The following is a 22,920-nucleotide window of genomic DNA, read 5'->3' on the forward strand; positions in this document are numbered from 1 at the left end:
GTTTATTAAATAATACTGCTGTAAGAACAAGTGTGGCTTCTTAAAACGGTAGATATTAAGCTTTTCAGTGAAATTCATCAAATCCCCCCAAAAGGTTGTATGATGATCTTTGAAATTGGTGCACTTTAAATGAAACCCATTTTTCTTTCCCTCTTTTGCTTTGCTTTTCCTTCCAGGAATGTTTCGCAGGATCACAGCTGCAGCTAGCCGTCTGCTGAGTGGAGGTGGGCAGCCTGGCACCGAGGCCGGCCCGTTTTACCCCTTAGAGGGTCTCAACGGCATGGTGCAGTGCCTGATCACCACCCACCCCTCCCTGGTGCTGCTGTGGTGCCAGGTTCTCCTCATCATCAACTACACCAACTACTCCTGGTGGGCTGAGGTGCACCAAACACCCCGGTAAGAACAGATTGTCTGTGTGACTCATCAATGTCAAGTTTATTTGTGTAGACCTTTAATCATACACTGTCAAGTGGATCGGGCAGGATTCTCTCAATGGAAGGTGTGTGGATAAGAATAAAGGGACTTCTCTCTTACAGTAATGTGCCAAGTGAAGGAGTTTGACATAATATTTAATTAGTGGTGGAAGTGTATCATATCAGAAATGTAAATCTAATTCTAAGAGCAAAAGAGAACATATGTTTTTTTAATTTATTTATTTTTATTCTTGAAACCAGAGACTTAAATAATGATGAATTATTTGTTATTCATACTCAAGTTAACGAAGGTCAACAATCACAGCAATGTCTTTTGTCTTATCTGACATTATTTTACCCTGTGACAATCCACCCTGTCTCCATCCTCCCCTCTCTGTTCCTTCTCTCAGGAGACAAAGCCTCTCGTGCACAAAGTTGCTGAGCCCTCACTCCTCAGGGGAAGGAGAAGAGGACAAGCCTGAGACTCGGTTAGCCATGGTCAACAGAGAGATTGTACGCAGGGGAGCCCTCATCCTCTTCTGTGACTATGTGGTGAGATTCTCGAGAATGTTGGACAATATAAAATATTTTAAAGGTCTTTTCACAAGGTAGGCGACACGCCACCTGCATACTCGCTTGGATCTGCAGGTTCTCATTGGGCTCTTCGTGTGAATGGACGGGCAGAAAAGTGCTCTGCGAGTAAACGCCAGGCGCTATATGCTTGGTAACCATAGAAACTATGTACTACTGTATTCCTGCCAGTACAGCTGTATTTGTGTATATATGTATAGCCTAGCTTAAGTTAAAACTATATGTAACGTTACCTGATGTATCCAGTCTTGTGTCTAAGGTCGGCCATGCCAAAGCCCTCCTGTTTGTCTTGATTAACTATTTAGAAAACCGTGATATAGGATCAGTCTCATCTATTGATTAGCACTGCACGTTGTGTAGGAAAAAAGTTCAAGACAATTCAACTCTGGCAGCAGGTGTGTGGTGAGACTATCATGACCGTAATGGATTTGCACTTGCTTATTGCTCTGCCTGTCAGATTTCCTGCGTCACGTTGAAAATTATTTACTTAGCTGAAAAGACCTTAACGCTGTTCAATCACAAATATGCAATTATCATCAATAATGTTTTGATTAAACAAACTTTTGTGTTTTTATGTGTAGTGTCAGAACCTCCATGACTCGGAGCATCTGACCTGGTTGATTGTCAACCACGTGCGTGACCTCATCAGCCTTTCCCATGAGCCTCCAGTGCAGGATTTCATCAGCGCTGTGCACCGCAACTCAGCTGCCAGCGGTCTCTTCATCCAGGCCATCCAGTCCCGCTGTGACAACCTCAGCACTGTGAGATCACCCACTTATCTCTTGTCTCTTTGCATCACCCCTCATTAGTAAAGTCATTTTATTCATAAAGCTCATTTAAAAAACATTTGATCATGAACCAAGTTTTTATTATTATATTTTTTTAAATTGGTCCTGATTTTCTTTTCTCCTTAACTCCACTACCTGCTAAGTAGGAGTGGGGGGAAATAATCTATACAGAAAGTATTGCGATATTTTCCGTGGAAATACTGTATCGATACTCGGACTCCAAGTATCCATCTTTTATTATATAAATTGTACATTAGAATTTTATGTTATAGTTTCATCTCTAGTTTAAGTCACCCAGTATTACATTTATTTTAAGTCGGCCCCCCGCCCCCTCAGCCTTCCTTTGTCTTTGCTGTCCTTGTGTTCCTTTTCTGCTCTACTAACTGAATCTTCTCCTTCTTTGCAGCCTACCATGTTGAAGAAGACTCTGCAGTGTTTGGAAGGCATCCATCTGAGTCAGTCCGGCTCCCTGCTGATGCTGTATGTGGACAAGCTGCTCAGTACACCCTTCAGGGTTCTGGCTCGCATGGTGGACACACTGGCGTGTCGCAGGGTAGAGATGCTGCTGGCTGAGACACTACAGGTACAGCTTATGTATGGGTTTGCATTTTTTGTCACAATGGAGTTTGACGTAATGAATTCTGTTTTACCATCATACAAGTTTGGGCTTATAATACTCATGAATACATCGATGCAAGTAAATTAACATATTCAGATGCAAACTTTGCGTCTCTTTCTGTGAAGCTTTGGGAAAAGCTTTGAATTTCTTATGTAGGAAAAAGTGGTAATGTTAAAATGCTGTACATGTATGTAGTTTACTTGCTGTTTTCCTCAAGTTGAGCATGCGTTATTCTGTTTCTCCACCCTGCAGAACAGTATAGCTCAGCTGCCTTTGGAGGAACTGAACAGGATCCAGGAATACCTCCAGACCAGCGGCCTGGCTCAGAGGTATCATTCTTCTGTACTGCAGCCAATTTAAGGAATAGTTTGTAGGTTGATCTTTCTTTGCACAATTTATTGTGTAGTAATAAGCAGAACAGACAACAACAAAATAATAGAAATAAAATAGTTGGTAAATCACAAAACGACAAGAACAGAACCTGAATCACAAGGAACAAACATGTTTATTATGATATGGTGGGGAAAAACGGACATGTTATCGTTGTGGGCAACCACACAGTTTTTTTTTTCTTCTCAACTGATTGGCAACTAGTCCCAATCGAAATAGCTGGAGCAGTAGGTCCAGCAGGTATGTGCTTGCATTGCCCACCTGTAAGGGTACACAACCAAGTACAATCAGGTTTTAGGCAGTTTTTGTTGCTTGGGTTCTCCAAATAGTGCATGCATAAGCCGCTTCTATTCTAAATCTTATTAGTCCTTCAATGTACATGTGGATTGTTGTTACCAAATGTGGAATCTCACACTAAGGGTGTTTGACATCCTCTGCTCTCAGTGGTGTGTTCATGGTGCCACATATCTGCAGGGATTGAAGTTATATATCTGCAGGACAGATTTCTGGCAAATAAATGCATCATATCCTCTGTTCATCTCTAATCACAGGCATCAGAGGTTCTACTCCCTGCTGGACAGGTTCAGAGCCACTGTTGCTGACACTAGCAGCCCTACGCCTCCGGTAACATCACACCCTTTGGATGGGAATCCACCTCTTGCCCCTGAACTGGTCATTGCAGATAAAGTGAGGGATTAGAGAATCAGACTGAGTCTGTATTCCATGTTTTAACTGTGTCTGGATGCTGCAAAGTTAATACACTTAATTTTGTTTTTAGGAGTGGTATGTGGCTCTGGTGAAGTCTCAGTGTTGTCTTCGTGGAGATGTTTCCCTATTGGAGACGACAGAACTCCTTACCAAATTACCTCCCGCTGACCTTTTTAACATCATGAGCTGCAAGGTGACACACATATAAAGGATAAATATTCTTGAACATATATTCCAATTTTAATTGATAAATATCACCTGGCCTTTTTCCCACAGGAGTTCAACCTCAGCCTGCTGTGTCCATGCCTGAGTATGGGTGTGCAGCGGTTAGCACGGGGACAGGGGTCGCTCTTTTTGGAGACAGCCTTGAAGGTCACCCTAGAGCAGCTTGCAGGGGTCACCGGGGCACTTCCTGTCCCCCATCAATCCTTTCTGCCACCCTCCCAGCGACAGCCCTACTGGGACCAACTAGCTGATGTGTATGGTGAGAGTGGGAGGGAAGGGTGATGTTTGAAACCTAAATCTGACGGGGGCCCCAAATGCAGGAGAAATGTTCTCCCTCTTTTAAGTATTCTGTGTATTAATGTGTTTGCTGTCTTTTTTTTGTATTTTTCCAGATGAGCCAGGTTTCTACCCCAGAGTTTTGTCTCTCTGCAGAGCCCTGTCCCAGTACCTGCTGAGTGTTGGCCAGCTGCCTTCCTCACTGCATATCCCCTCTGACAAGGAACACCTCATCACCACTTTTACCTGCACTGCAGCTGAGGTAAAATATATTAAACATGTAATTTTGTTCATTCGCTTGTTGGACTCATTCATTGTTATAGATTGATATAATCTAATAATTTTAAATTATTGTGGTAGTAACATTAGTGTAACGTTCCATCTAACCATATTGGGACCCCATAATTTCATCCTGATTGCCCAATTTAAATTCTAGTGTTAGATGTGGTTACTACTTCATGCACAGAGGATGACTTGCAGGTCCATTCCTGATTACTTCAGAAAAGTATGAGAGGCCTTTTATGCACTCTCCTCCAAAATATAAAACGCAGTGTGCAGTTTACTAAAACATGGTGTTCTTTCAGGAGATGGATGGGTGTTGTTACTTACTCAAGTTTAAGCCACCAACATACAACGTTGTTTATTGTTCAAGAGTATTAAAGCATATTTGCCTCTTCAGAGATATGTTAATAATCACTCTAAATAGATGTATTTTCAAAACAGAATCATGGATAACTGAAATTTTCAGTTTCAAGAAATATTTGTGCGCTCCCTACTTTACATTCACTCTTCCCACTGCTTATCACATTCATCTTCCACCCTTATGTGTCTCTCTTTGCCCAGGTGGTAGGGTGGCGTCTCCTCCAGGACCACTTGCCCCTGAGTGTGGACTTACAATGGGCTTTGTCCTGCCTGTGTCTGGCCCTGCAGCAGCCCTGTGTCTGGAACAAACTCTCCACCCCAGAGTACACCACCCACACCTGCTCCCTCATTTACTGCCTACGCCTCATTATTGTTGCAGGTGAGGAAGCCACCAGCCTGTCATTTAGTGTGGTCACATGCCATGACTGCCTTTATCATTTCAGCTTGTGATTTTAAATCTTGGTCAAACTTTTTGTCTCTGCTTCATAGTTGCTGTGAGTCCTGGCGACCAGCTTCTACACCCAGAGAAGAAAAAGACGAAGGCAGAGAGAGAAGCTGAAGGAGACCAAGTGGATTCTGCACATGCTGACCGTGAGCACATACTTGGCGATTCAGTAAAACTGCTGGGTTGTGTTTTTTTTTGTTTTTTTTATATTTATTTTTTTTTTTTAGTATTTAGGGCTTTTCTTTGCCCCACTCTGTTTGATGTCTAATAGTGTCATTTCTTCAGTGTAGAGCTCAGGGGAAAGCTTCTGGGGATATATGATGCAAATTTCCTCTGTGTTCCAGACATGTGCGAGTGGCAAGCATGTGAGATCATGGCGGAGCTGGTGGAAGGCCTCCAGAGCGTCCTTGCCCTGGGTCACTATAGAAACGGTGCGTTCCCCGCTTTCCTCACACCAACCTTGCGCAACATTGTCATCAGTCTGTCCCGACTGCCTCTGGTCAACAGCTACACCCGAGTACCTCCACTGGTCAGTATATGAAATATATTAATGCCTTGAGTTTGTATACATGAATGTATTGGTCTGTTAAAAGTATGTGTTTTGTAGGTCTGGAAACTGGGCTGGTCTCCTCAGCCAGGAGGAGAATACGGCACAACGCTGCCTGAGATCCCTGTGGACTTCCTGCAGGAAAAGGATGTCTTCAGAGAGTTCCTCTACCGCATTAACACACTGGGTACAGAGAAACGCACACATACACAGTCATGAAATGGGCTTTCCCTTTTTATTATCTCATTCACATTTTTAACTCATCAAAACAGCACATCTGGAATTATCCAGTAGAGTAAACTCTGAATGCCACCGTTATGTCAGATTTTTAGTTTGATTTCGACTGACTGATGTTGTTATATATTTAGGCTGGAGCAGCAGGACTCAGTTTGAGGAGACCTGGGCCACTCTACTGGGGGTGCTGGTCACCCAACCCATCACTATGGACCAGGAGGAGGAGACACAGCAGGAGGTATATACACATACACACAAGACTACTGTTCCACACCCTTAAATATGCTGCTGGTTAGTGAGGTTGATTGGATCACAGAGCTCATCACATCCCTAATGTGCCTGCATAAGCACTCACACAAAAGTTTGTGTTTTTCACATTTAAGTAAGCAATAGTGTATGCCCAGAGAGTGAGCACTGAAGAAATACATTTGCTCTGTGTGTGACGCATCAAATGCGTTGCAAAACATTGTGGGAAACTTATCTTGAACCCTCCGTTTCCTTATTCCGTTCATCTTTTTGTCTCTAGGAGGACTTGGAGCGTACCCAGTTGAATGTGTTAGCAGTGCAGGCCATCACCAGCCTGGTGCTGAGTGCCATGACCCTGCCCACTGCTGGCAACCCTGCAGTCAGCTGTCTGGAACAGCAGCCACGCAACAAGAGCCTCAAAGCCCTGGAAACACGGTAGCTATGCAGCTGTGTTCTGCTTACACTGTAGTAACATCCAGAATAAGCATGAAATGATATTTGAATCATTTTGTGTGTGTGCACGCTCCCAGGTTTGGAAGGAAACTTGCAGTGATCAGGGGTGAGGTGGAGAGAGAGATTCGCGCTCTTGTGTCAAAGAGAGACAATGTCCATACACACCACCCGTACCACGCCTGGGACCCTGTACCCTCACTGTCGGCAGCCTCAGCTGGTAACACAAAATCCACATTCACAAAGTCTCTTATCTCTACCCACACCTACCCCTCTAATATCCTGTTGAATTTTGTTTCAGCAGGCACGCTGATCAGCCATGAGAAGCTGCTGCTTCAGATAAACACAGAGAGGGAGATGGGCAACATGGACTACAAACTGGGTCAGGTAAGAAATGCATGAAAAAAGTAGTGGACGGCATGAAGCTTGAAGAACCGTGTGTTTTGGTTTCACTTCTCAAATGTTAATAGATTTTCAGTAGCACAATGTTAAATGCATTTTTCTTCTCTCCAGGTCTCCATCCACTCAGTGTGGCTAGGTAACAACATCACCCCACTGAGAGAAGAAGAATGGGGCGAGGATGAAGAAGATGAGGCAGACACTCCAGCCCCCACCTCACCACCTGTATCTCCTATCAATTCTAGGTCAGACAAATACATGTGCACTCAGCATTTCTTCCGTCTCAACACATGCACTGGAACAGCAATGCACCTACCGCTGTCTGTCTGATTTTCAGGAAGCACCGTGCAGGTGTGGACATTCATTCATGTTCCCAGTTTCTCCTGGAGCTCTACAGCCAGTGGCTGATTCCAGGCTCCCCGATTAACAGGAGGACGCCGACCATACTCATCAGTGAAGTGGTCCGATCGGTGAGCTATGATGCACACACTTATTTATCATTTCATGTTCAGCCAGGTGTCTGTTCATTTGCAGTAAAGGATTGTCCACTGTTCTCTCTAGAATAACTTGAAACTCTAAACAGGTTCATGGAAAGTCCCTAGTCTTGCTCACCCTGGAATTCAGACAACAAAAACACCTGCTTGTCTGTCCTGGAAAAAGAAAAAATGTTTGAGGGGATCCAACAGAAATGTGCCCCATGACCAAGACGGGTCAGCGTTCTTCTCACTCTCTACTGTCTTCCGTCCTTGTGTCATTCTCTGTAGCTGCTGGCGGTGTCGGACCTGTTCACAGAGAGGAACCAGTTTGACATGATGTTCTCCACCCTGATGGAACTGCAGAAGCTCCACCCGCCAGAGGATGAGATCCTCAATCAGTACCTGGTACCTGCCATCTGCAAGGCTGCTGCCGTTCTGGGCATGGTGAGTATGGCTGTATGTGGGTGGGGGAGCTCTTGATGGTGGTGTATATGGGTGGTGATGGCGAAATGGATAAGACTCATGCCTTTGGTGTGAGAAACCCGGGTTCAATCCCCACTGTGACCCATCCACCATTGTGTCTCTGAGCAAGACACTTAACCCCTAATTGCTATAACAATTGTAAGTCGCTTTGGTTAAAAGCGTCAGCTAAATGAATAAATGTAAATATATCATTAACTTCCATTCTGATACTCTACAGTGTATGAAAACTCTGATTGTATTTTTCTAGGACAAAGCAATAGCGGAGCCAGTGTGTCGCCTGTTGGAGACGACCCTGCGCAGCACCCACCTGCCCAGCCGCATGGGGGCTCTGCACGGAGTGCTGTATGTTTTGGAGTGTGACCTGCTGGATGACACGGCCAAACAGCTCATCCCCACTGTCTCTGAGTATCTGCTGTCCAACCTCAGGGCTATCGCTCAGTGAGTGTCGCACTCATTCTGTCTGAAACACACAGACACCTCAATTCATCATCTAATTAGCTGAACTGATGATCAGAGAGCCTCAGGGAGCAAATGTGTCTAATTTCAGTGTGTTACCCCTCTGGGATCTTGGAATCAATACGTTTTATTCAGTTGAGGGCTAGTATAGATTCTTCAGTGTGAGATTAAAACCCTGAAGTCCGCACAGAATCCACATTCATGCTCTTTCGGACATGTTGGTCCTCCAGTTTAAACAGATTAGAGACGTGTTTTCACCTCATTGTGAGCTTTCCCAGTCGCTACTGCAGCTTTTCAACATTGACTTTCTTATAGCCAAAAATTGGATGCGGTTGAAGTTGCTGCACACTTTATCTTTTTAATTTTTTTTAAATGAATGAGACAAGAACAGTTTCCAATCAGAGCATACAGGAAACCAGGGGCTGGGAGGGAGAGAGACCTTGGAAATATCCATGCACATAATTATGTTATTAATTTAACAGGAGTCATGAGCTCTATGGGGAATGAAAAGTCAATAGAGTAACATGAGATACAGCAATAGTAGTGGCAGTGTAATTGTGTGCACCCTCATATCAACATGACTGTGATCTTGGACAAAAGTGCAGTGCAAGACTTGGCCACTAGGTACTGCCCTTTACATTTCAAACAAGTACCTATTCACATTTCTGTTTTATTAATCGTAATTGTGTTCCACTCACTATATATATAATCTCTTCTCATTGTATCCTGCAGCTGTGTGAACCTGCATAACCAGCAGCATGTGTTGGTAATGTGCGCAGTGGCTTTCTACATGATGGAGAACTACCCTCTGGATGTAGGAGCTGAGTTCATGGCAGGAGTTATACAGGTAAACATTCTGTGTGTGTACATGTGCAGTAACATGAACTCGACTGGGTGACAGAAACTGACAATGTATTGCACCATTAAAGAATAGGGGAAAAAAGATGGGGGGAAAAAAAACTCCATTATTTGATTTCTGTCAGAATCAGTGTATGGATTGAAGTAACACCGTACAAATTTTACGCTCATAATGAATTAGCATTAAGTGAAGTTTTAGCTACATGTATTCACATTGAATATATAGAGTTGATGCTGGTCTAACTCATTAGTTATTCACTATGTCTAATATTATGCAGCTTCTGTCTCCCTCTCTATATCCTGCTTTATTAACTGCCTCTGTCCCTGTCTTGCAGTTGTGTGGTGTGATGGTGTCGGCCAGCGAGGACTCTACTCCCTCTGTCATCTATCACTGTGTGCTGCGCGGTCTGGAGCGCCTCCTGCTGTCAGAGCAGTTGTCACGTGTGGACGGAGAAGCGCTGGTCAAACTGAGCGTGGACCGTGTCAACATGCCGTCACCACACAGAGCCATGGCTGCCCTGGGCCTCATGCTCACCTGCATGTACACTGGTAAGAACAGCGCTAACACGACTGATGCACTTAAAATCCACCACAAATGCAATGTAGTCTCCTGCATTCTGACTAAATCCCCAGCATGTACTGTAACTGGACTGGTGCTTTCATTGCTGCTATTGTGGCATTCTCAATCCACTGCAAACTCACCATGGGATTAAGCTAGCTGGCTAACTCACATGCATGGACGCTAAATAGTAGTAGACTGCTTTATCATCAGTTATCCTCACTGATGCTCATGCAGCACGGACATTAATTAAACTTGCAGACCTGCAAGTTAAATGTAGTGGTGACCCTGCTGCAAAGTGACCCCTCCACCTCTGAACCTTGAACCTTTTTATCATGATGACTATTGCTAGTTATTTATATTCATTTAATCTCTTTACAGCATAACCCCCTTTTCCAGCTCCAACCAACCCTTAAATGATGCCTGTGATCGCATTAAACACCTGCTTGCTTCCTGCATGTGATACATGTGTTGTATACTGTACATACCTATGATACACCCCACCTCTAACCCAGACGTCAGCCCCTACTAATTCTAGCAACTCTTAGCATGTGCTGACTGGCTAAATAACACTGCTTTGTTGCCAAGAGCTAGCCAGCAAATTCTTTGAGTAAACCCCCGGCTCTTGCAAGTGCAAACCGACGTTTTAGCTTTCTGCATACCTCTCGTTTATGTGCTGTACAGCAAAGCAAGCTGAAGCACATTCAAGTCACAGGAGAGGATAACCTGCACTGCTTAGAAAAATTAAGGGAACACTTTAAACACACTTGAGATTTTGATGAATGAAATATTTCAAAGTTCAAAATCTTTACTCTACATTGTAAAATCTGTTGAACACAATGGTCAAAGGAAACAAAAATCACCAACCTGGGCTGGATTCAAAATGACACTGAAAATCAAGGTATAAAAACTGACATCAAAGGCAGATCCAACTCACCTGACTTTCAGGCGGCTCATAATGTAACTCTCCCACATGCCTGTATGCACTCCTGACAACGTCTGGGCTTGCTTCTGATGAGACAGCGAATGGTGTCCTGGGGGATCTCCTCCGGGACTGTCTGTGGCTCTACTTGTGCTATCGGATACACAACATCCCAGAGGTTCTCAATTGGATTCAGGTCTGGGGAATGTGAAGGCCAGTCAGTGGCATCAATGCCATCATCCAGGCTAGCATATGGAGGTCTGTGTGACCCTCCGAGGATATGCCTTCCCAGACCATCGCTGACCCACCGCCAAAACAAAAAAGGCAACGTCTTTCACGTCTGTCACATGTGCATAATGTGAACCTGCTCTTATCTATGAAGAGAACAGGGTGCCGACGGTGGACTTGCCAACAACATCCTGTTGTTCTATGGCCAATGCCTATTGAGCTACCCTCATGCAGCCCTTATGGATTCTGTTTCTGACAGTATGGTCACACATGCACACATGTAGCCCGCTGGAGGTCATTTTGTAGGGCTGTGCTCCTCCTGGACTCATCTCACAAAGAAGCAGATACCGGTCCTGCTGCTGGGTCAATGCCCTGTCCAGCTCTCATGTAGTGGACCGTCTCCTGGTATCTCTTCTATGCTCCTAAATTAGCAAATAGATGTGCCGTCTTGGAGTAGCTGGAGTAGCTGGAGTAGCTGGACTACCTGTGCAACCTGAATGGGCTGCAGGTCTGAATGGGCCTCATGCTACCACTCGTTACAAGGACAATAAAAAAACACAAAACTAGAGAACAATCAGTCAGGAAGGATAAGGAGAGAGCAACTGTGTGTGGCCACCACCTGCAAAACCATTCCCTTTTTGGGGGTTGTCTTGCTGTTTCCTCTCCAGTGCATCTGTCGTCACTTTCATTTGCACCAAAACAGGTGACACTGATTCACAATCGTGAAGCCTAACTGGACAGGTTGATCAACTTGAAGTTTAACTGACGTGATGTTATACAGTGAAGTGTTCACTTACATTTTTTTGAGCAGTGTAGAATGAAATGTACTCAGGAAACATGGCATTGAATATCTCTAATACGTTAAGCACCAGTCACTTACAGAAAACCTACCTCTTTAGAATTTGAATTGACCAAAAGTAGCTCCCAGAATTTCACCAATTTTCTGTCTGAGGTGAACTAAATTCTGATCTGAATCTTGTGATATTAGTATCCCTACTCCCACTCTAACCTCTCCTCCACTGGTTCAACCGGTGCCACCTCCCCTCTTGTTCTCTCAGCGGTGCTTGCGTCGGGTTCAGACGTGACAGGGGTTAGAGGTCAGGTTGACTCTGGCTCTGCCGTAGCAGAGGCTGTGGGCGTCACGGCAGGTCATGTTGGTTTCTCCTCAGGCAAGGAGAAAGCCAGCCCTGCCAGTCGCTCTGCCCACTCTGACCCTCAGGCCCCAGACAGCGAGTCGATCATTGTTGCCATGGAGAGGGTGTCTGTGCTCTTCGACAGGTACACACTCACGCTCACACATTCTCCATTATACAATAATTGCACACACTTTTCTTAAATGGGGGGGGTGGAATTTAACTCTTAAATCAAATTTGACCTCTGTGGGATTGTAGTGTCCAAAATAGTCAGATGGTGGCAGCAGATATACGTCTTGACAAACCGCAGTAGCATCCCATCATTTGCTCTTGTGGGATTTCCTGTTTGCAGGATCCGGAAAGGTTTACCCAGTGAGGCTCGGGTGGTGTCCAGGATTCTGCCACAGTTTCTAGATGACTTCTTCCCGCCACAGGACATCATGAACAAGGTCATCGGAGAGTTCCTGTCCAATCAGCAACCTTACCCACAATTCATGGCCACTGTCGTCTACAAGGTCAGCAGCAGGACATGAGTGCACCAATGACTCAACTATTTTTAATGCCAAACAATAACCACATGTTACAATATCCTGTACATTAAAATTTGATCGGATAATTTAATTCCTGAATTTATGTCAGATCAAATTCTGACTTGAGTTTGCATCTTGAAAGGAGCATCACATAGAATTTCAATGAAGTCCAGTCTCAGTAGAGTTGTTAACTCGGCCGCAGTCAGCTCTTTTGTTGACCAGTCAGACAATAGGTTGTCAAGACAGCATCAAGCTGAAGCAAGAACCTAAAATAACAGTCTCCTTTTGTCAGATCATTTCTCTGTTGTTTATACCTTCAACTAATGCACATCTTGAAGAAAAAAAAAAATCTAATGTATAGATCTTTTTTTAGGTCATATTCTTAATCTATTTGTCTCGTCTATTTTCTCTCCTTTTCCTGCCTCCCCCTCTGCTGTGCACCCATGTCCAGGTTTTCCAGACACTCCATGCTACAGGCCAGTCTTCTATGGTGCGAGACTGGGTGCTGCTGTCCTTATCCAACTTTACGCAGAGGACACCGGTGGCCATGGCCATGTGGAGCCTCTCCTGTTTCTTTGTCTCTGCCTCTACCTCCCAATGGATCTCAGCCCTGTATCCTTAAACGACATATCCCATGACGGTGATTGGATTGTTGTATCTGTGCTGGATGCAGGAATGTAAAAGTGTTGAATATAATGTTTACCAAAAAGTATGGTCTGTTGTCCTTAACCCCCCTGTTTTCAACCAGACTGCCACACGTGATTAGCAGAATGGGCTCCAGCGAGGTGGTGGACGTCAACCTGTTCTGCCTGGTGGCTATGGATTTCTACCGGCACCAGATTGACGAGGAGTTGGACCGTAGGGCTTTCCAGTCCGTCTTTGAGACTGTGGCCTCACCAGGCAGCCCTTATTACCAGCTGTTGGGCTGTTTGCAGTCAATCCACCAGGATACATCGCTTTGAGGGCAACGCACTGAGATGGACATGAAGGGCACAGAGAGAGGCCGGGGGGAACGAAGCATGGGGAGAAAAGCGGATTAGTGAGAAATGTGGTAGTGAGAGAAATTAAATTTCCATGTACACCTCTCCCTTGAGTTGTGATGGGGGGGGGGGACAGAATGTTTCATTAGAAAAATATACTGTAGCCTCATCCCTTTCCCTCCTTTACACTGATCTGAAATGAGTAGATCTACTGAAGTCACCATGATGAGTAAGTATAAAGAAAAACCAAGGGGAGATCAGAAGCCATGTCGGTTTTAGGGTGTATGTTAAAGGTCTGTCTGAAGCCTGCACTTATAATGAAGGATACTGGGTGCAAACTCCCCTGCCCCTTGATTATGCACCTTGATTAAAAACATACAAAAATAACATTAATCAAACACAAACTTAGATTTGTTTATTTTCCTGTGAGGACTTGCTTGAGTATTGTGATGTCACTAAAGTAAAATAGAGAAAAAAATAGAAAATGCAAAGTATTTACTATATTTAAAGTTTCAATGCATCTATTTTTCCGTGCGTTTTGTTAGTGCTTAAGGTCTGGTTAGAACACTGACAATGGGCTGACATAAAAGACTCCTGCTAAATGTTGTCAATAATTGGTATCTTTAAAGACATTTTTATAGTTATGTTACTTGTGGTCATTCTCCAAGTTAAATAGTTAATATTTTATGTATAAGAATGATCACTAACAGCCATAGTATTTTTTTTTTTTTTTTGAAAAGCAGGGGATGATGGTGTAAAAATAGCAATTTTTTTTTCACTGCAGGAAGCGCAACTTGTGTGCACCCATTTCAGCAAGTTCCTAAAATTTCTGTATCTGTGCAGTGGCTTATTCCGAATGTTGTATTGAGTGGACAAAGATCTAGACAGGTATATACTGGGAAGGTACAACAAAAACCTCTCATTTTCTTCTGTTTTCAAAATTATACAGTTTTAACTTTGCAAGGCCCATATACCAACAAGCAAGAAAAATACCAAAATTGTAGTAATGTAGTCTTTTCTTTTCTAACCAGAAGCGGGGGGGTGTATTTCTTTTATATTACTTATGTCTGTCTATTTTTTTTTTTTTTTTTTTTTTTTATTGCATTCAAGTCTTGTAATCTCCTCGGTGCACCTGAATGATTCTACCAGTCCATTTCTTGTACTTTTTTTAATTCTCAGGATGTAAGATGTGACTGTTGTTGTTGTAATAAGACTGGAAGTAATTTACAGTCCTCTTTAAATGGAGTTACCTTCGTATCTTGTAAAAAGTAATTGTAAAGTAATATGAAAGCCATGGTGCATGATAAAACAAGAACTGTGTAAAGATGAGATCTTAAAATAGACAGTAACATAAAATGATGTCATTTTCTTTTCTGTGTCTGAAAACACACACGCACACGATCAGAAAATGAAAAGTCAGTCAGACCACAGAAAGCCACAATCTTAGAGTATTTTATTGAAGACTTGACCTTGAGTTGCCTGTGTGCTGGGTGGCGTTACTCTGTACATACACTTGCCTTAGATAAAGACTGAATATATGTATGTATGTCCTGTACACTGAAAGCTTGAAAGCATGCTTAGCATTACTGCTATTTTCTTGCATAGTCCTTAATACTGTATTTCCACGGGTATAGGTGCCATGGCACTTGTGTGGAAGAGATGCAACACAATCCAAAGGGAGCCTTGTAACCTTAGTGACCAACAGCAGCTTTGACAAATCAACAGAAGAAGTGTAATGTAGGGACGCCACATGACAACTGGAGTTTTCTGTTTTTGTTGAGCTTTAAATATTGTTTCGTCTCTGTTAAAGATTGGTAAACCGTTCATAATGCATTGTCTTTGTGCAGAATATTAAATACACCTAGCACTTCAAAACTTGAAGTTCCTCATGTTGATGTTAGGTGCTTTCTTGATACGCAATGAATCCTACAGTACGTGAAAGTAAAAAGAACGTCAGTGATTTGTATGCCTCATATGTTACCACTTTACAACCTTAAAAGCAATGTGACTGGCTTTCGTTTTCATCATGTTAAAAATAATGTATTCACACAATGACCAAGTCCTCTGCAGCCATTGAAATTCCAATATGAGGCTTCCCTCAAGTAGATTCAATGAGCCTAAAGGAGTCCTGTTTTTCTCGGAAGATTAAGTCTCTTTAAAGTCAGTTTGGATTTGTGCGAGGAGAAACAAAATGCAGAATGACAGAAAACCTTTTGTTGTACTACTTTTATTGTTAAAGGAAATAATTCAAAAGCAGAACAGGGGAAATGTTCCTTTCATCTTGTCTTTTAGTAGCTTCCCCAGGCATAAGATAATCAAAAGACTGACTGGAGACCCCTGCAGGGGATAATACGATTACCCAGAAATCTTTTGTGGTTTTGGAAGATGGGCGTGGAAGCATGGACAAAGGTCGCGTTCAATTGATGTAACATGCTTCCTTTTACAAGTCAAGAGGATAATATAGTCATTGTTTTTGGTCAAATGAAAAAGCTGAGAATTGCTATGGTTAATCATTTTCTCTTGTCTTTCCAATTAGTGTGATGGTGCTTAGTTTTAAAATAATACCTCTTTCCCCCCCTTTCTAGAAAATACAGTTTGGTGACCACATGCACAACTTTAGTGTATACAGTGTTTCTCTGAAGGTGGTAATCGAAGTACAGACTGCATGTGCGATGTAATTTTCCTTTACAGTTTAAGTCTCGATCCCCAGCAGGACCATGAATCCTTCATCACATTTATTTCAGTTCATATAATATTTTAAAGACAATCACTGCATAATAAATTATTTAAAGATGGTTAACTTATCTGTGATTGTATAGCTTTCATCATGAGTTGCAAATTCAGTTTACTTATTATGATAGAGAAAATATAAGCTATCAACATGTGCCAACTTAAAGGTACATTGTAGCGTATTGCATTTGAAACCTAAGTTTAACTGTAACCCTGAGCTCTTACACGGTCAGCTTATCACATTTTGTGTAATTTCCTTTCCTCAGCCAGGCTGTAATTCCCTTTTTATAGACCACACAGTATAAAAACATATGTTGCTCTTGTTTTTCAGCATCCAATAAGATGGGTGCTTCATGATTAAAAGGTATTAACAGGATTACCAGACAGCTGCCATATGGTTCATGAAGCACTGAGCTGAAATCATGATTGCAGTGGTATTAGGCAACTGCACATGGCAAACACTTTTTATGGCTGAAAATTACAAATGGGATATTGTGTCATTTGTATGATCTACACAAAGCATAGCACTTTTTTTACAATACAAACTAAAATGGTGAACATCATGTAAAACTGCACGGGTTAGTTTTGGAACGAAATGAACTTATGTCCCAACAACATTTGAGCTCTTTTTATAGACCTTAAACCAACTCCAACAACACACTGTATATGCATCAGAGATTTATTTTGATTTTGAATGTTAAAGTACATTTCTTTAGTTTAATCTACTGGAATGAAGAAACAACTGTTTCCCCTTTGAAGTTGTGGGTGGGGCTGCTCCTTGCTGCTTTGGGTTGATGCTTTTCAAGGTACAGTGTTGTTCAGTTCAAAGATATTGACCCCCAAAAACCAGACTCATATCGTTTCCACTGCTCAGCAGCCTGACAAACTCCTCTCTCCCAGATACACTACTGGAAGAGCACATGTGGCCTATGTTAAGTTAACTAACTTTAAAAACTCTGTTTTTGTATTATTTAAACAGTTTTAAGTGTCCCCCCGCACCCCCCCAACCCTTCGCTGCCCACTCTAAACACACCTCCCTCTCCTCCAGTCCCCCTCCTCTTAAGGCTACTTCGCCAGATGGTGCAGCCTTTTCTTTTGTTTACCCATCGTCCGTACGTTTACCTAACTAACCTTAGCTACTAAACTATGGAAACTGCCCGGGCAACATCACCGTCGTGCACCGACAGGTATGTCATTTTTTAATCTCCTGCTGAGTGAACCCACTAGACCAAACATCTTTGTTGGAACATTAAAAAAAAACCTGGACCTGCACCCACCTTTTACTGAGCTATCCCTGCTTTACAACTTAGGCGTATTGTAGCCAGCTGTTGTCGTTTGCTTGCTTTCTCGCTGCATGCTGGTAAAACACAGATCGATACATGCACTCTGTTTCCAATAAAACTCTCAGTAACTACAGCAGCGGAGGTAGACGGCCACTCTCGAGACGCTGGGTTTTGACACCTGTGGAATATGCTACTGTTAATACTTTTATTTGTGTTTTCTCAAACTAACTTTTGTCAATTTATCCGCATAACTGTCCCGCCGTCTGACTGACAAGTCGGAAAACCAATGACAGGATGTAACAGTCTGTGTACACCGCCGTTGCTGTAGTTACAGACCGACATTCCACAGACCTGGAAATCTAGGGGCGGGACTATAGTTTAAGCAGGGGTGGGTGCACTTTTGAACAGCAAGCAACGGCAAGAAACTTTTTTGTAACTTTCTTGAGTTGACAGGAAAAGAAAAAAAGCATGCGCGTTTGAGTATAAAGTGACAAACACATAGTTGTTACTTTCTTTCAGCAGCGACCATTGCAATAAGTGCTAACGTGTAACTTCACTAGCATGCAGGGCTAACTAAGCTAACAGTAGCATGTCGGCTAACGGAAACATTTGTTCTTACAGTGTTTTAGGTTATTTATGAACAACCAGGTGTTTTACACAAGCTAAAGCTACAGTCTGTGTTGATAAAGCGCGAATTTAAGAGCTGAAGTTTACGGTTGTAGATTGGGTCGGTCTGTTTTTACCTGCATGCCTGCCAGGTGGGAAAACGCCTCTGGTTTGAAAACATATTTCCCATTGGACAGAGCTGCACTGACTCCACCCTGCACAGGTGTGGCTGTGTGAGGAGTCCCTTCCCCTTAACATGCGCTATTAACTGTATACTTAACTTAACTACTTAATATTTCCATTATTAACTGTCTAATGATAGCGTTCCTTTGACCATTTTATAATAGTATTGACTTAATATGCCGCCATACAGGCATGTTTGATCTGTGTATGGAATAAAAGTTGGATAGAAGCTCAGGTAGAGAAGCACAAGCATGTTATTGAGCCAAAGGCTCTCATGCCTGACTTGGTTGTGTTCTGTCCTGCTGCAGGTAGCTTGTGAATTGTGAGCGAGAGAGTGACACCAGGATGGGAATGCTACAGTAGCAAGGCTGTGCCAGAACTGAAACCAAACTTTCACCCCTTTGCTGCATTTAGAACCACTGCTAATTTTTTCGTAGCGGCTTGACAGCAGAGCAGTTTGTCCAGAAGACAGACATAGGATATGCCCTGCGTTCCTGCTTGAGCAGAGCTTAGGGACGTATAATGACTGATTGAAACTTACCGAATCAATGGACAAGAGGAAGATCCCTGGCACAATGTTCAGGCAAGCGGATGCATCATCCAAAAGACGCCCTTGCGGTGGAAGTGGTCTTAACCTGCCCCAGCCTTCACCACCCTCCTCCTCTATGCAGCAGGGTCGTATCCGGGCTGTGGAGGTGGCGAGAGGAAGAACGGGGTATGGCTTTACACTATCAGGCCAGAGTCCATGTGTCCTCAGCTGCATCCTGAAAGGGAGCCCTGCAGACTATGTAGGTTTGCGTTCAGGAGACTACATCCTCTCCGTCAATGACATCAATGTCTCCAAGGCGTCGCATGAAGATGTGGTCAAACTGATTGGACGCTGCTCCGGGGTCTTGAAACTGGTCATCGCTGAGGGAGAACGTCACAGACGGCACCATCACCACCAACGCACTGCTGGAAGTCGTCACCATAGCAGCAACACAATGGCAGCATCTTACCTGGACTCATGCTCTAGTGATGATGAGTTGGATGTTTTCTATGACAACAGTGTTAACAACAACAATAACAGCAGGTCAGGCTGTGGAGCCCGTGGGGGTTGGTACAAACCCAAAGTGGATTCTAAGCAGCTGGGCATCAACAGGGCAGAGAAGGTTGTGGCTGAGCTGCAGTCTGGAGGGATATTTAACATGATCTTTGAGAACTCCAGCCAATCCTCCAGCAGCTCAGACAAGGAAAGGCCTGGGGTTAGCTCATCATCAAAACCACGGCCGCTGTCTGATCCAGAGTTCCCTCCATATCGGAACTCCTCCCGTTCTCAGAGCAACCCCAACCTGCTCTCTGAGGAGGAGATGGCCCAAGTTCTGAATGAAGACTCAGTCTTCCTGGACTCAGACTTCCGTCATCTCCACCTTCACCACCACGAAGAGCAAGACTTGGATGTAGGAGATGGGGGCGACCTGGTCCTAGAGCCAAGCGAGGGTATCCTGAATGTGGGCATGATTGTTGGCTATCTGGGCTCCATTGAGCTGGCCTCCATAGGGACAAACTTAGAGAATGACAGCCTGCAAGCCATCAGATGCAGCATGAGGCGCCTCCGGGCCGAGCAAAAGATCCATTCACTGGTCCTTATGAAGGTGCGAATGATTTGTTAACCATCTCATGATAACTTGTTAACTATATTTTTTAATTCCTGATAAAAAAAGCAGTAGCTTAATTTAAACTGCAATGACCTTGAAAGCACCTTAACTTGCTAGAAAACAGAAGAATAATTAAAAAGATTACTTTATTTCAGCAGTGTAAACTGTATCGAAATGGAAAGTCTGTCATATTGTTGTTAATTGATGTCTGCTAACTGTGATTGTCTCAGTATTTCCCCTGGTATAATAGTGTGATATATATGTATGTACTAACTATATCCTACCAGGTCATGCATGACAGTGTGCGTCTGTGCAGTGACAGAGGTCAGGTTCTGGCCACCTATCCTGCAGAAAAACTAGCCTTCAGCGCCTGTTGTCCTGATGACCGACGATTCTTCGGGCTGGTCACGATGCAGGCCACTGACGACCACGACGATTGCCACTTCAGCAACGGACGAGATGAAGAGGGCAGTTTGAGGACCTCTTGTCACGTGTTCATTGTGGACCCAGACCTTTGTCACCACCAGGTATGAATAGAGAGACTGATGAGACACAATAATAGGTTATAAACCGTACTTAAATTACTTTTATTAACAGAAAACTTTGAATTCTTCTTTTTGTACTGATATATAAAGTACATAGGCTATTCCTATTTAAATGTATCATTATTAAGTATTTTATTTTCCACGGTTTTGTGAAAACACAGTGGCCAAGAGCTCAATCAGTGCTCTGCCAGGTGCTCATTAAGAAGAAAAAAAGCAGATCACAGAAAATTGTCTTCTTCAGGCACTCTTGGCAAAGCAATGATTAGAGTTCATGCTTATTTGTTTAAAATGCCCTCTGGCCTTAATCGGGGGGAAATGGTAGAAAAAGGAACTGAGAATTGTTTTACATTCTTTTCAGTAGCTAAAACAACTAGCTCCTATAGAGGAATCTAAATATACCTTTCCCCTATTTAACAAACTAAGCCAAACTTGTCTTAACAGTACAAAAAAATACCATAATTGTGATTTGAATGAGGAAATATCTGATCAAAGAATAGGTAAATAAGAGATTGATGCCCAGCTGGATTGCTAATGCATGATTGTTTGAATCCAAAAGTTAATTTAATCTAGTGTCTGTGATGCTAATCTGCCAGAGATACACTAACTGCTATTTATTTATATAATTAAAAACAAGCTTGCACCAATTCAGACATTTTCCTGTGTAATTTTTTCTTATACATAACCAGGGACAAGGACTGCAAATTAGCTGCAAGTCCTGTGTACATTGCATTGTTGCATTTATCTAAATATAACAAATAAATGAATAAATGACTATTCTAGAAAACGTCTACCCATCGACTGACACTCTCACGGTGACTGTTATTTCCCAAGGTCCATTTAGGTGTGGCTATGAGGTTTGGCTTTGAGTGTACCCCAGACCCAGATACAGGAGGCTGTCTGGAATTCCCGCCCAGTTCTCAGCCTCTCCTCCAGTTTGTCTCCGTCCTCTACCGGGACATGGGGGACAACATTGAGGGGGTCCGTGCCCGGGCCTTCCATGATCCAGACAACGACGCCCAGCAGAACCACAGCACTAGCAGCAACAGTGACAGTGGGATTGGCAACTTTTTACCTGAAGAGAAGAGCAACAGAGTGCTTTTAGTGGACCTCGGAGGTCCTCCTAACCACAACCACATCTCTGGGCCGCGCCACTGGGACAGCCCACCTTCATCCCAGCAGGCCTGGAGTCCCACCCTAGGAGCTGCAGCCCCTCACCCACCTCCACCTCCTCCGCCAGCTCTGAGAAATGGCCACTACCGTCATGATCCACACCTGGCTGACCTGCCTCACCCTCTACCCTTGGCTCACCCTGATGTCCCCGGCAGGCACTCTCGAGGGGTCCACCCACATCACTACTCGCCAGGGAAGCGGGGAGGAGCTGTGGGTGGAGGAGAAAAGAGAGGGGGTGGAGGAGTAGGGGTGGAGCCTCAGCGGTGGCTGCCAGTCCATGTGCTGAGAGACTGGCGTCAGCAGCACCACCACAGCAACCTCCAGGGCCTGAGCAGTGACCAGGAGTCCTACGCCGAATCCACCGACGGATGGTCATCAGCCAACTGCAGCACCCTGCCTCCACCCATGAATAAGATCCCGGCCGACCGCTACCGGGCCCCACTGGCCACCGGAGACCACCTGCCGCCCCCTGGAAGGAGCCAGCCTCCTCCTCCTCCTCCTCCTCCTCCTCCTTTACATCCCAACTCCCACACCCACCGGCTGGCTGTTCAGAAAGATGAGTGGGCTAAGAAGCTATTTGGTGCTGGAGACAGGGAGAGAAGTGAAAGAGAGAAGAAACGAGGAAATGCAAAGGAGGGAGAGAAAAAAGGTAAGATTTTGATGAAGTCAGAAACTTATGTTATTTAGTAATACCCTTGATTTCAGTTTTCATTCTGATCCCGTATTTAATTCATTTTTATTCAAAATGTTCAACTCAGAAGAGATCGTCATTCAGTAATGTGATATGCTGTTTGTGGGGCTGTAGGCTTTTGGAATAGTTGTGTTAAAACTGATCATGAGATGAGAATCCCGGGCAGCAGGTAGCATCCCCCATCACACACCCCTGCTGTGGAAATTGAGTCCGACTAGAGTGTGTCCAAGACTACAGTTTATTGAAGCTATAAATCCATGTGTGTTCGTAACACATCTATCCAGCGCATACTCACCCCCTTCTTTTAAAACCTAGCATTTAACTCATTCACACCTTGAATGAAGTTTCTTTCTCCCTCAGAAGTGAAACTTTTTTGAGTTTTTGAAAGTTGTGATGAACATTGTTCACCCCACCAAATATCCTTGTACTATAGTGCGAATAATTATTGAATAATGCGAGCACCCGAGTTGGCGCCCT

At 43.7% G+C, this 22,920-nt stretch overlaps 2 protein-coding genes across 11 annotated transcripts in view; both read left to right on the forward strand.

Moving 5' to 3' along the window:
- Positions 1-15,558, forward strand: part of htt (huntingtin) — a 33,386-nt gene extending 17,828 nt beyond the window's left edge. For 2 of the 9 annotated variants that reach the window (XM_038714293.1, XM_038714291.1), the window contains 27 exons: positions 177-396; positions 824-965; positions 1,586-1,765; positions 2,199-2,375; positions 2,664-2,740; positions 3,353-3,488; positions 3,580-3,702; positions 3,786-3,993; positions 4,127-4,272; positions 4,854-5,031; positions 5,142-5,243; positions 5,442-5,626; positions 5,705-5,831; positions 6,013-6,116; positions 6,405-6,559; positions 6,655-6,794; positions 6,876-6,961; positions 7,088-7,218; positions 7,311-7,443; positions 7,738-7,893; positions 8,180-8,370; positions 9,121-9,235; positions 9,582-9,795; positions 12,014-12,233; positions 12,441-12,603; positions 13,070-13,230; positions 13,367-13,580. In XM_038714293.1, coding sequence (XP_038570221.1) covers positions 177-396; positions 824-965; positions 1,586-1,765; positions 2,199-2,375; positions 2,664-2,740; positions 3,353-3,488; positions 3,580-3,702; positions 3,786-3,993; positions 4,127-4,272; positions 4,854-5,031; positions 5,142-5,243; positions 5,442-5,626; positions 5,705-5,831; positions 6,013-6,116; positions 6,405-6,559; positions 6,655-6,794; positions 6,876-6,961; positions 7,088-7,218; positions 7,311-7,443; positions 7,738-7,893; positions 8,180-8,370; positions 9,121-9,235; positions 9,582-9,795; positions 12,014-12,233; positions 12,441-12,603; positions 13,070-13,230; positions 13,367-13,580 — 4,184 coding nt within the window. Of the gene's footprint in view, positions 1-176; positions 397-823; positions 966-1,585; positions 1,766-2,198; positions 2,376-2,663; positions 2,741-3,352; positions 3,489-3,579; positions 3,703-3,785; positions 3,994-4,126; positions 4,273-4,853; positions 5,032-5,141; positions 5,244-5,441; positions 5,627-5,704; positions 5,832-6,012; positions 6,117-6,404; positions 6,560-6,654; positions 6,795-6,875; positions 6,962-7,087; positions 7,219-7,310; positions 7,444-7,737; positions 7,894-8,179; positions 8,371-9,120; positions 9,236-9,581; positions 9,796-12,013; positions 12,234-12,440; positions 12,604-13,069; positions 13,231-13,366 lie in introns of all 9 variants that reach the window. The other 7 variants (XM_038714292.1, XM_038714294.1, XM_038714289.1 and 4 more) reach the window with 6 other exon arrangements.
- Positions 15,559-17,561: 2,003 nt separating this feature from the next.
- The window catches only part of rgs12b (regulator of G protein signaling 12b), a 43,247-nt gene continuing 37,888 nt past the window's right edge, over positions 17,562-22,920 (forward strand). The window contains exons 1-4 of one of the 2 annotated variants that reach the window (XM_038714298.1): positions 17,564-18,440; positions 18,709-20,034; positions 20,325-20,564; positions 21,414-22,398. In XM_038714298.1, coding sequence (XP_038570226.1) covers positions 18,949-20,034; positions 20,325-20,564; positions 21,414-22,398 — 2,311 coding nt within the window. In that variant the 5' untranslated portion in view covers positions 17,564-18,440; positions 18,709-18,948. Of the gene's footprint in view, positions 20,035-20,324; positions 20,565-21,413; positions 22,399-22,920 lie in introns of both variants that reach the window. The other variant, XM_038714299.1, reaches the window with a different exon arrangement.

Source organism: Micropterus salmoides, unplaced genomic scaffold (assembly GCF_014851395.1).
Source record: "Micropterus salmoides isolate LMB-PRFRI ecotype aquatic unplaced genomic scaffold, ASM1485139v1 Ms_hic_scaffold_12, whole genome shotgun sequence".
Taxonomy (NCBI): Eukaryota; Metazoa; Chordata; class Actinopteri; order Centrarchiformes; family Centrarchidae; genus Micropterus; species Micropterus salmoides.